Consider the following 13,231-nt stretch of genomic DNA (forward strand, 5'->3'; position numbering starts at 1 on the left):
ATTTTAAGAATAAAAATTATATTCTCGTGATGCCTTTTTTGACATGTGGGAACTTTAATCTCGAGAGGTTCCAAATTGGGGAATGATTGAAGGGGAGTTTAGAATTTAGAATTTTGAGGTTAGAGTGGTGCTTGTACCATTCGATAACTAGAGCTTCATATTGAAGTATTCTGTAGCTGGATTTTAGTTTAATGATGGAAATGGCAGAATCGATGAGCGGGTTGTGGTTGTGAGTCTGGGCATGAGTTGTAAGTTCTGTGACAGATTGGTTAGACGTGAGACTATGGAAATGGTAGTATGCGCGGGTGTTGGATGTTTTTGATGAGCCAAATTTGGTAGTGGTACTTCCGATATAACATGTGTTGCAGTTTGGTTGACAATTAATGAGGTATATAATATTATTAAGGTCGTTTGTAGAATATTTGTATGTGTCTTTACAGGTGCTGAAAAAGGATCCTAATTTGTTGTAGGTGGAAAAAACAAGGGAGATATCAGTGTTGTTAAATCGGCGTCGGAACTGTCCTGCTAGTTCATTGTGGTAAGGGAGGACTATGCGGATGTTAGTTTTATTTTTGTCTTTGGTTGGGATGTTAGATTTAATTTTATTTTTAGCGTTAAGGATTGTATTTAAAATGAGTTGGTGGGGGTAACCTCTGGATATAAATTTGTCGGTAATATACTGTATTTCATTGTGAAGGTCGGTGGGTGAGGAACTGTACTTTAGTGCATTGTGAATTTGGTTATATAAAACTGCCTTTTTAGTGTTTAGAGGGTGATGAGAAGCAAAATGTAAGTATTTACCGGTGTTTGTATTTTTCCTGAAAATTTTCGTATTTAATTTTGTGCCTGTTATATAGATAGTGAGATTAAGGAAATTTATCTGATTGTTCTGTCCAATTTCAAGGGTGAATTTAAGTCTATCATGTACAGAGTTAAGTTTTACAAAGAGGTTATTAATAATGGATCTGTTGCCTACTACAAGAATGTCGTCGGCATAGCGCATGTATAATTTTAGTTCAGGGGGAAAGGGGTGTAGAATTTGGCTTTCAATGGCGGCTAGGTAGATTTCGGACAATGGGGCCGAAATCCCTAGTCCCATTGGTAAGCCATATATTTGTTGGAAAATTTTTTCGTTGAATCTAAAAAATCTTGCTTCTAATAGAAGGGTGGTGAGTTCAAGGATATGGTCTATAGAAAGGGAGGTACGTTTTGTTAAGGTATTGTCTGTTTCTAAGAACTTGCGTAAGACTTGTAAAGTAAATGGAATATGGACATTTGTGTAAAGAGAAGTAACGTCATAGGAAGCTAGGATGTTTGTATCGGATATTGTGATATTATTAATTTTTTTAAAAGCTTGATTGGTGTTATTGATCTTGAATGTGGAAAATTTAGTAAGGGGGGGTTATAATTTTGACCAGGAAGGAGGATAAATTAGCGAAAGCTGAATTGTTATATGATACAATTGGTCTTAAAGGGTGGTCTGCTTTGTGTAACTTGATAATCCCAAACATGTGGGGGAGGATGTTATTGCGGATTCCAATTTGCTGTAGTGTGGAAAGGTTGATTTCCTTATTTTGCCTGAGTTTCCTGAGAATTATGTCAAGTTTATTTTTGAGTCTTACGAAGTTATGGTTATTTACATTTATGTATGTGTTTGGGTCTGCTAAGATGGATTCTAATTTTTCGGTGTAGGTATCTTTATCTATTATAACAATCATGTCACCTTTATCGGCTTTTTGAATAATAACGTTGGAAGTTTTACTGAGTTTGTGTAAATCCATAAGCTGTTGTTTTTTTATATTAGAGCAGGAAGAAAGTTTGGTATTAATAATACTATTTGTTTGGTGCATTAGACGCCATTTATCGGGATGATGTTCGAGTTTGAACTGGAGTTCAACAATGCAGTCTTTTATAGGGTAATGTTGATTTTTGATGGAAAAAATTAAAGCCATATTCCAGGCCAGAAAGTTCAGCGGGTGTAAAAGATCTGGAAGAGAGGTTAACAGTGGTGATCGACTTAAATTCACCCTTGAAGTTGGACAGAACAATCAGATAAATTTCCTTAATCTCACTATCTATATAACAGGCACAAAATTAAATACGAAAATTTTCAGGAAAAATACAAACACCGGTAAATACTTACATTTTGCTTCTCATCACCCTCTAAACACTAAAAAGGCAGTTTTATATAACCAAATTCACAATGCACTAAAGTACAGTTCCTCACCCACCGACCTTCACAATGAAATACAGTATATTACCGACAAATTTATATCCAGAGGTTACCCCCACCAACTCATTTTAAATACAATCCTTAACGCTAAAAATAAAATTAAATCTAACATCCCAACCAAAGACAAAAATAAAACTAACATCCGCATAGTCCTCCCTTACCACAATGAACTAGGAGGACAGTTCCGACGCCTATTTAACAACACTGATATCTCCCTTGTTTTTTCCACCTACAACAAATTAGGATCCTTTTTCAGCACCTGTAAAGACACATACAAATATTCTACAAACGACCTTAATAATATTATATACCTCATTAATTGTCAACCAAACTGCAACACATGTTATATCGGAAGTACCACTACCAAATTTGGCTCATCAAAAACATCCAACACCCGTGCATACTACCATTTCCATAGTCTCATGTCTAACCAATCTGTCACAGAACTTACAACTCATGCCCAGACTCACAACCACAACCCGCTCATCGATTCTGCCATTTCCATCATTAAACTAAAATCCAGCTACAGAATACTTCAATATGAAGCTCTAGTTATCGAATGGTACAAGCACCACTCTAACCTCAAAATTCTAAATTCTAAACTCCCCTTCAATCTTTCCCCAATTTGGAACCTCTCGAGATTAAAGTTCCCACATGTCAAAAAAGGCATCACAAGAGTATAATTTTTATTCTTAAAATACCATGCGCGTTCTCTCCCCACACATTGCCAACTGAAGATGTTCTTTAACTAACAAAAGTCCTCGTAAAGACTATTGGCTTCACCAGATTCACTTAAATAGTTTTTAATTATTCTTCTTTCTTTTATTCCGATGACAACTAAGGATTGGATGTGTACACTTCTGTTTCCTTGCGCCCATTTAACTCAGTTAACTTTTACCTACTTCCCTCCCTTTTAATTTTTTAATTTAACAATTCAACTTAAACATTAACCACGCTACCTAAGTAAACCATTGCAGATTAATTTCAAGGTGAGTACCACTTTTTAAGCTTTCGCTATTCTTTTCTAGTCTGTTAACACGGTACTTGAAGATTTCTAAAAATTTCGTATATACTTATATAATAATTTTATTCTTTATATAGATCACCACAAAATTAAAAAGATACCATACAATGGAAGGTATTTAACACTAAGTTTTCAATGTGATATTTGTGACTGGTGTGATTCACATATCTTTTTTGATATTAGTATTAGCATTAGTAGAGGCATATGATGCAAAAAAGCAAGCTTATACAGCATCAGCCAAAAAAAAAAAAAAACCTCTTCCCATTTTACCAATCCATTCACTCCAAATATTTGTCTAGTTCCGCCTTGAATTTATTTAAGCTGTCAACTTCTACAATGACAGATGGAAGTTTGTTCCAGCAATCAACCACCCATTGGTTAAAGGCAAATCAGGTGGAATATTTGAGAGACATACTCTCATTTCTGCCTCAATTGTTTGTAGTCTTTCCCTCTTGCTAGTTTTATAATGGTAAGCACAGAAAATCCTAACTTACATAAGTAAGATAAGGATGGACCTTTTTTATAATGAAATAAATATATAAATTAAAAAAAAATAAGTTTAAGTAACTTAAACACAAATTACATGGCACCCCTGGGATGTTGTTGCAGCACCCCGGTTGAAAACTACTGCTCTAGACAATGTGATTGACACTAAGAAAATTCCAGTAATGCAAAATAGCCCATGGTTCAATCAGTGTGCTGATATCGACCAGTTATTCATTTCCTGTGCCTTTCCCTTTTATGGCACTCATTTATTGACCACAATTGAATGGATGCATATTTGTTCTAAGGCACAACACTTGCAGTTCATTTTGAATGAAGTTTGTATTCCAGCAGTGAAAGTGTTAAACTAGCAGCAAAATACATTGAAATCAATGGGACACTTCAAATATTATAACTTGAATCTTATTTTAAATTTCTGCTATTCTTAAACTTTTTTTCGTTATTATTTTTTTAAGCTACATGATATTTCATCCAAAAATACTGGGATTTGAAATCTGGATTTTTTTTTAATCCAGCTTCCATTAAAATTTAGTTAAAACATTTTTCCCTAAATGTTTAATTCTCACATAAATGAATATGATTTAAAGTAATTATTAAAAATATGAAATCTGAAAAAATTCAATCAAGGTTTATCTAAATAATGTGACTTTTATTCTCTAAAGTATAAACTTTTAAATTTGATTTTCTAAATCATATTTCTGTTGAGCTGCTATTTTGTGAGTGCTATTTTTAAGATATCAATTGTAAATAAATTTAAATTAAAAAGAAGAAACTTTCATTTAAATAATATATGATATATTAAGAATTCGAATTCAGATTCTGCTTGCTTCAGAATTCTGTATATTAACAAATATCCATGTTCTGAATTAACCCTGTGAAAAAATAATAGCTTTAAGGGGGAAAAAATAATACCTGGTAGAATTTCCCAAAAGATAAATAACAGGTTCCAGCTGCTTATAGAATTCAAACTTTTCATATCTCAGGAGATTGTTTAAGAAAGTGTCTTCCATGACTTCTAACTAAAACATAAAATATGACATAAATAGCAGATATGACTAATTATATAAAATATTCAGATATTTAAATGGAAGACAAATATCAGAGACAAATTTCTAAAATGCCAAAAAAATTAAAAAAAAAAAAAATGAGTAAATTACGAGACGAGATCTGTTTTTTTTTTTTTTTTTTTTATTTGGTAGTTGTTGGCGCATCGACTTCTATGGCCATATTGCACCTCCCAAGGTTTTTGCAGTACTTTGATCCAAGCCCGAGGCGGGAATCGAACCCACGACCTTGGGTTGCCGGGCAGGTACTTTACCCACTCGGCTAGCCCGACGAGACGAGATCAAAACAGATGTAATTCCTGAATGCTGTCTCTTGTACTGCATATATCTTAAACTGACTATTTATACTGCTTTTGTTTACTAGCTCAAAACTGAACTGGTAAATGAAAGTAAGCAGAGGTTTTTTTTTTTTTTTTTTTCTGAATCATTCCTAGAGCTATTATATTAATCAATACATTAACAGAACAGATGCTTTGCTAATATAACAAGCCAATGAGTTGTACAGGATAGGATACTAATAGCATAATAATCATGATTTAAAAATTGACAGTATTAAAACTGTTTTAGTTTCACCAGAATGAAGAATAATTCTCATAAAGTTTTTGTGCCCTTGTGAAAAGTACTGTACATCTAATACTTCTATTTTACTTATTATTATTATTTTTTGGTCTACACAGTTTAAATTGCACAGAAGAATGCTATGGCCTTACATTTCATAGCAAGCAGAACAAACTGCACCACTTTAACAAGTAGCCTAGGTATTGCCCTACTTTCAATTGAATGGCAACATTATAGGTTATTCTGCTATTTTGCTTGAGACACTACAGAATAGAAGGTGATGACCAGTTTAGGGATTTGCTGATCCCTTATCATACAGCAGGTGACTTCTAACGACAATTCCCAGATGAAACAGTGAAAAATAAATCCGATATGAATTGCCATGTGGTGCATGAAGGAATATTTCAAAAAGTATCTCTTCATACACCACAAGGAACATGTCCTTACATATTTTTATATATATACAGTTATTATATTAGAAAGTATTTTGTTCTAATGGAGCCTAATTAATGCAACACAAGCTTATTATATTATAAACTTTTAGTTCTAATGTAGCCTGACTGATATCAAATAAAATAAAACCCACCATTGCATATTAACCTTAATCGGCTGTTGTTACCTGATTATATGCTGTGTTTAGCCTGCGAAAGTTATTAAAAATAATGAACACGAAAACAAATATGAAATCACAAAACAAGCAAATAAGAATTCGTACCATTATTCATTCACATAAACTTTAATCTTCGCTTACCAGGGGCTTTGAAAGGATCAATTTTCAAATGAAATTATTATTATTATTATTACTAGCCACATAGCGCAAGGAAGCCTGAGGCTTATGCTGCACCAGCCAATAAAAATTTCTGAGTTACCCTAAGAGAGAGAGAGAAAAAGAGAGAAGTAGAAGGGAATCATCAAAAAAGAGAAGAATGATTGTTTGTTTGTTTGTTTGTTTGGGGATTTTTTTGGCGCATGGGCGTCTATGGCCATAATGCGCCATACATAGGTTAGTATTTATGCTATTTCTTTAAGGATCGACAGTCAGGAAACTGATTGTTGACTAGCTAAAGGAGGTGGTATACATTGATTGACTTGAGAAAGTTAAAAATCTTTGAGACATCTGTTTTATTGCCCAAAAGTGAACTAAGCGTTAGTGGTTCTTCAGTTGAGGCTGGATTGAAGTGATTCTGGCGTTCTATTGCAAATTTTGTGCATTCCACAAGGATATGTTTCACTGAAAGCACTGTTTTACAGTGATCACACTGGGGGTGAATCTCCCCTCTTAAAAGGTAACCATGAGTAATATTAGTGTGACCTATACGGAGACGAGCTAGTATTACCTCCTGTTGTCGAATTGCACTGAGACTTGAAGGCCATTGCTCAAGATTTGGCTTGATACTTCGAAGCTTATTTTCAAGTTGGTTTTGCCACGTTGATTGCCACTGGTACATGCATTTTTCATGTATTATTCGTCTATAATCTTGATGTGGAACTCTCCACTGTACATCAGGTGGTAAGTCGGCTGCTTTTGCGGCATTGTCCGCTAATTCATTTCCAGGAATTCCCATATGTCCTGGGACCCAACAGAAATGTATGGTTCTTCCAAGCTCAGATAAGGTATATAAAGAGTTTGTTATTTCTTTTACGACTGGGTGGGTGATGTTCATGGTGTTTTCAAGGGCTTGAAGTGCACTTAGAGAATCAGAGAAAATTATGCTGTTTTCAATATTGGAGGTCTCGATATGCTTCAGTGCAACCTGAATTGCCAATAGTTCGGCAGAAAATATACTGAACTCATATGGCAGTTTGTAGGCCAATGTTATGTTCGGGAAAACTGCGGCAATTCCAACGTGGGTGTCATTCTTTGACCCATCTGTATGAACTACAACAAAGTTTGGAAACTGCTCCACCACTGCAAGGTACAATTGCAAAAAATTTTCTTTATGTAGTGCAGATTTATACCATTTATTAAGGTATTTATCACATAAAGGTGGAGTAATGCTCCACGGAGCAAGGAATAGTGGAGGGGTATTTGAGATATTATCAAAACTCAGATTAAGTTCTTCTAGAAGATGTCTTATTCTTATACCTAATGGTCGGTTAGCAGTAGGGCGGTTATGGTATAACCTGCTGTGTTGGGGGGTGAAAAGTAATTCCCAATTTGGGTGTTCAGGCATAGATCTTATTTTATATGCATAGCGTAATATAAGTTGTTGCCTTCTGATAGAGAGAGGGGGTTCGTGAGCTTCGGCATATAGACTATGTATTGGAGACGTGCGATATGCTCCTAGAGCAATGCGTATTGCACTATGATGGAGAGGATCAAGCCAGCGAAGGACACTAGGCCTTGCTGAGCTATACACTGGTGCCCCATAGTCAAGTTTTGATCTTATTAAAGATCTGTATAGCCGTAATAAGGTAAGGCGATCAGCTCCCCACTTTGTTGCTGAGAGAACCCGGATAATATTTAATTTTTGTTGGCAGGATGTTCTTAGTCTTTTAATATGTTCCAGGAATGTAAGTTTATGATCTAAGGTGATTCCTGAGAATCGTATGCTGGGTTGAACTGCTATTGGTTGTCCCTTCAGTTGTAGTTCCGGGTGTGGGTGCAATTTACGTTGTCGGCAAAAATGGATGCACAACGTTTTTTGAGAACAAAGCTGAAAACCATTGGTTTGTGCCCATGTACTGATCTTATTTATTGCTCCTTGTAACTGTCTCTCGATCGTATTCATGTTTTTCGCATGGCAAGAAATACTAAGGTCATCTACGAACAGTGCCTTATCGATAGTGTTTGGAAGTTGTTCAGCAATGGTGTTTATTGCAATTATAAAGAGTGTAGCACTAAGTACAGAGCCCTGGGGAACTCCTTTTTCTTGAAAAAATAGTTCCGACAGTGAAGTTTTAAATCGAACTTGGAAAGTTCGCTTGTCTAGGAAGTTGCGTATGAAAATCGGAAGATGGCCCCGAAGTCCATGGCGGTGTAATTCGCGGAGTATTCCATACTTCCACGTGGAATCGTAGGCCTTGCTGATGTCAAAGCAAACCATTACATGGTGTTCCGATCTAAGGAATGCATTCCGAATGGAATTCTCTAGTTTTACTAGTATATCTAGTGTTGATCTGTTTTGTCGAATGCCGAATTGTGCAGAATGTAAGAGATTGAAATTTTCCAGGTACCATATCAGTCGACGGTTCACCATCTTTTCCAGAATTTTGCAAAGGCAACTGGTCAAGGCAATGGGTCTATAGCTAGTAGGGTTTGTTGGGTCTTTTCCTGGTTTAAGGAATGCAAGGACTGTAGCGTGGTGCCATTGTTCAGGGAATGTGTCTTCCCGGTAGAGCCTATTGAAGAGATCAAGAAGTGACTGCAGTGATTTAGCACTTAGTTCCTGTATCATCGAATAATGGATATTATCCGGTCCTACAGCGCTACGCCTAGATGTTGACAAGGCTCTATGTAGTTCGTGGATAGTGAATGGTAAGTTATATTCTTCTTCTGCTTTTGAAGAAAAGTTTAACTTTTCTTTTTCTGAATTTGCTTTGAATCTTCTGAAGGCTGGTATGTAACTTTCTGTTGCTGATGTTTTGGCAAAAGTTTCTCCTAGTATATTGGCAATTTGGGTAGGGTCAGAAATGTTCTGCCCTCTCCATTCCATGATAGGCTGAGGTGTCGTTTGATATTTACCACTCATTTTCCTGATTGTTTTCCAAATTTTATGTGTGGGAGTTGCTTGATTGATGGTTGAAGTGAAGCGAATCCAAGCGGCCTTTTTATTACTGCGTCTAACATACCTGGCTCTTGCTCTAACGCGTTTAAACTGAATGAGATTAGCGGTGGTTGGATAGCGCCTAAAAGTATTCCAAGCTTTATTTTGGTCTCTTTTTGCTGCACGGCATTCGTCATTCCACCATATTTTTGGGTGTTCAGGTAATTTTGAGGAGGATTTTGGTATAGCTTGTCCTGCTGCGCGTAGTATGGTTTTTGTGACATACTCAACCGCTTCCCTGGTTGGGGATTTTTGTATAATTTCAGGGTCCAGTTTAGCTAATTTTTTATAAATCTCCCAGTCTGCTTTATCAATTAGCCACCGAGGAATTCTAGTAAGATGATAAGAGGGTTTATTTAGTAATTCAATTGTAATGGGAAAGTGGTCACTATGCAGTGGATCATTGTTTGCCGTCCACTTTAGAGTAGGATACAAAGTTGCAGAATAGATAGACAGGTCTATTGCAGTATATGTTCCAGAAGGAAGGTGAACATAGGTAGGTGAGCCGTCATTTAGAAGGAGAAGGTTGTTATCATCTAAACATTTTTCAATTAGTTTTCCTCTTTGGTCGATATTGTTGTTACCCCATAGTGTGTGATGACCATTTAAGTCTCCCAGAATGAGGAAAGGTGTGGGGAATTGAGCTATGAGGTTGTTTAGATCATTTTGTTGGATGGAAAAGCTTGGTGGAATATATAAGGAGCAGATTGTAATATGGATGTCAGCAGCTACATGGACCGCTATTGCCTCGAGGGGAGAGTTCAGTAAGACCTGTTTGACAGGAACATAAGGGTTTGTTATAACAGCTACACCACCATGTGCAGTATTTTGATCGGTTCTATCTTTTCTAAAGATATTGTAATGAGACAGTTTTGGTGTGTCTTGAGGTTTAAAATATGTCTCTTGGAGGCAGAGACATATTGGTGTATATTTATAGGTAAGGTCGTACAGGTCATTAATATTGGCACGGAAACCACGACAATTCCACTGAATTATTGTGTTCATTGTTTATCTCTAGTTAGACTTTCCGAGCATTTTCTTGGTGCTGAGGTTCTCTGTTTTTCACTCTTGTTTTTATCTTTCTTTCGAAAGTAGGGCCTTTCTGTTTCCATTTCTTCTTCTACAAAAATGTGTAGGACGGGGTCATCTGTGGGTATTTCCTTAGTATCCATTTCCTGTTGGTGAGCAGAAGTTACGATTTGTTTTTCTTTGTGCCCTTCATCCGGGGAGTGGAGATTTTCGATTGGTATAGAAACAGGCGTATTGACTGCCTGAGTTTGAGATGCATTGAACAGTGTTTTTACATAGTTCGAGAAAGACTCTTTTGGGGGTACTGTTAGTTCAGTTTGCGATGCGGTTGATTGGAATTTTTTGGTGATTTGAGCATACGTAGATCTATTTGCAAGGTTTGGTGGTGAGATATTTAGCTTAGCTTCTTGATAGGACACGTTATGATTGGTTTTATAAATCTGAATAAGTTTCTCAGTTTTCCAGCGTTCACATGTTCTAGCATAAGCGGGATGATCTTTTTTGCAGTTTGGGCATATCGGTTGGGGTGCAGTACAGGCTTCGCAGTTGTGTTCAACTGACCCGCACTTTGCACAAGCAGGAGTTCCCTGGCAAGCTGTCTGGGAATGTCCGTACTTCTGGCATTGGAAACACCGTAGGGGATTTGGAATATAAGGTCTGACATTACAGACCAGATATCCAGCCTTGATGGATGTTGGGCGATGTGGTGTATTAAAGGTCAAAATGAGATTACGTGTAGGAGTCAGAACTCCTTCTTTTCTGGTGGAAATTCTCTTGACCTGTATAACGCCTTCTTCTTTAAGTTCTTCAAGCATCTCCTCTTCGGATACATCTATTAAATCCCAATCAGAGATCACTCCTTTAGAGGTGTTCAGTGATCTGTGGGGTGTCACAGTAACTGGTATTCCAGCAAAGAGATTAATATTCAAGAGTCGCTCTGAGTGTTTACTATTAGAGGTCTCGATCAGAATATCTCCTGACCTAAGTCTTTTTACAGACTTAGGAGTTCCAGCTCTGCTTTCTAATTCTTTCTGTACCCTAAATGGCGAGATTTTGCCAATTGCATTTTCACCAGTTGAGTGCATGATCAGGAAAGTTGGAGTAGGATAGATGTCAGAGTCAGTTTTCTGCCGTTTTGAAGTTCCAGCAATAGAACTATCTTTCTTTTTTGTTGACTGGGGTGCATCTGGCAGCACAGGTAAGTCCGAGTTTGATTTACTCATGACATGCTCTTTTTGGCCCCGGGAGATTACCTTTTTCTCCCAGGTTACCAGCCCTGCCACGTGGAGGCAAGAGCGGTGCCGCCTAGTGACCCAAGCGAAGAAAAGGTTAGTATTAACGAAAAAATAAAAAAGGGGGTTAAAGAAAGGTGCTTACCTTTCTGGGTTATATAAATTGAAAGATCTATTTAATTATAATGCTCAAGAGTTAACGGACTTGCGAAACTCAGGAGAAACGTATTTACAGTAAAGCGTATCAGATAATCACTATGAAAAGGCGCTGTGGTCACTAATATCGCTTGGCACTCGGGGCCGAGAAGAATGATATCCAGCTCAGGACCCTGGGTATGCTAAGCCCATACTCACAAGATGTGACCCCCCCTGGGGATAGTGAACAAAATATGTAATGCATATACATTTCTGTTCTCCTGATCTAATGATACAAAATATATATGATTAATATCACTGCTAAATTTAGATGCTGAATTTTAAAGCTTACATTTGATGCTTAACTTAATAACATGTAGCAAATTATGGCCAAATTAAACATATAAAATTTATAACAATATGACCATATACTGGACTTAGCATTAGTATTAGTAGAGGCATATGATGCAAGAAAGCAAGCTTATATAGCAACAGCAAAAAAAAACCTTCCCATTTCACCCATCCATTTGCTCCAAAAGTTTGTCCAGTTCTTCCTTGAATTTATTTAAGCTATCAACTTCGACAACAACAGTTGGAACTTAGGAAACAAAGTCCTATGATAAGCATAGCTATACTACATTAAAACAATTACCTTTACCCCATTTATTTTGGATGCCACTCCTGAAAGTTTTTTGCTCCCCACTTTCACACTACTCTGGAAATGTGAATGCACATCTCCATTTATATGTAATAGGAAAATGCCTATACACCATGATGAGGTAAAACAAATATTATATGCAACCTATTATCCAGAGGAAATGCCTCTCCCTCAATCAGGAGTTGTTACAATTACAACTCCAATGTAACAAACCATAATGAAAAAAATGCAAAAATAGGACAACACTGTAACAAACTGATTGTGGAACAAATTTCCATCTGGTGTTGTGAAAGTGGGTAATTTGAATAAATTGAAAAAAAGAACTAGTCAAATCATTAGAGAATGGACAGGGATGCGGAAGGGCATTTTTTTTGGCTGAAGCTGTATAAGCATGCGTTATTACCACTACTAACACCAATACTGAGTAGCTCTTGACTACATGAACTTAATATTATAAAATTTGTTAATAAGCTCCAAAATGAATGGACTTTCTATGAAAAGTGTTGGGCATCCCATTAAAGTAAAAATAAGGTTTTTACTGGTACCAATATTACAGCAATAGAAACAATAAATCATTTGTAATTCAAAGAATTATGAGTAACTGCCTAGGGATATTACAGCACCCTGAGAACTTCTGACTCTCACTATTTCTTGAATGTTGTAACATTTTCTGCAAAAGATACAATTTATAATCAGTAACAATTTTTAATAATTCTTATCTTATAAAGTAAGAAGATATAAAAATACTTACTTTTGAATAATACTCATCTAGTTCATCATATTCAGGGATCAACTTCAAATAATTGAGGTCTGATTTCATTCTCCTTACCTACAAAAAACTGTATATCAGAATATATCATTAAATATATTGATCACAAGGGAATTTATAAAAATTCTTATGATATACTAAACTAATCATTTTCTCTGGTGATGAATCCTATTATAAAAATATCTAGGTGCCATCTCCAAAATGCTGACATCAGAACTAAAATGAACAAAAAAGCTATTTTCTATTATATGTTGCCAT

General features: G+C 36.2%; 1 protein-coding gene across 1 annotated transcript in view; it reads right to left on the bottom strand.

The window, feature by feature from the left end:
* LOC150085336 (neprilysin-like) overlaps positions 1 to 13,024 on the bottom strand; it is a 70,508-nt gene extending 57,484 nt beyond the window's left edge. Inside the window, exons 1-2 of the mRNA XM_090374531.1 lie at positions 12,956 to 13,024; positions 4,674 to 4,780 (exon numbers count right to left, since the gene is read on the bottom strand). Coding sequence (XP_090230657.1) covers positions 4,674 to 4,780; positions 12,956 to 13,024 — 176 coding nt within the window. The remainder of the gene's footprint in view (positions 1 to 4,673; positions 4,781 to 12,955) is intronic.
* Between the last annotated feature and the right edge of the window lie 207 nt (positions 13,025 to 13,231).

This window comes from Mastigoproctus giganteus, chromosome 5 (assembly GCF_048544385.1).
Source record: "Mastigoproctus giganteus isolate SK-2022 chromosome 5, ASM4854438v1, whole genome shotgun sequence".
Taxonomy (NCBI): domain Eukaryota; kingdom Metazoa; phylum Arthropoda; class Arachnida; order Uropygi; family Thelyphonidae; genus Mastigoproctus; species Mastigoproctus giganteus.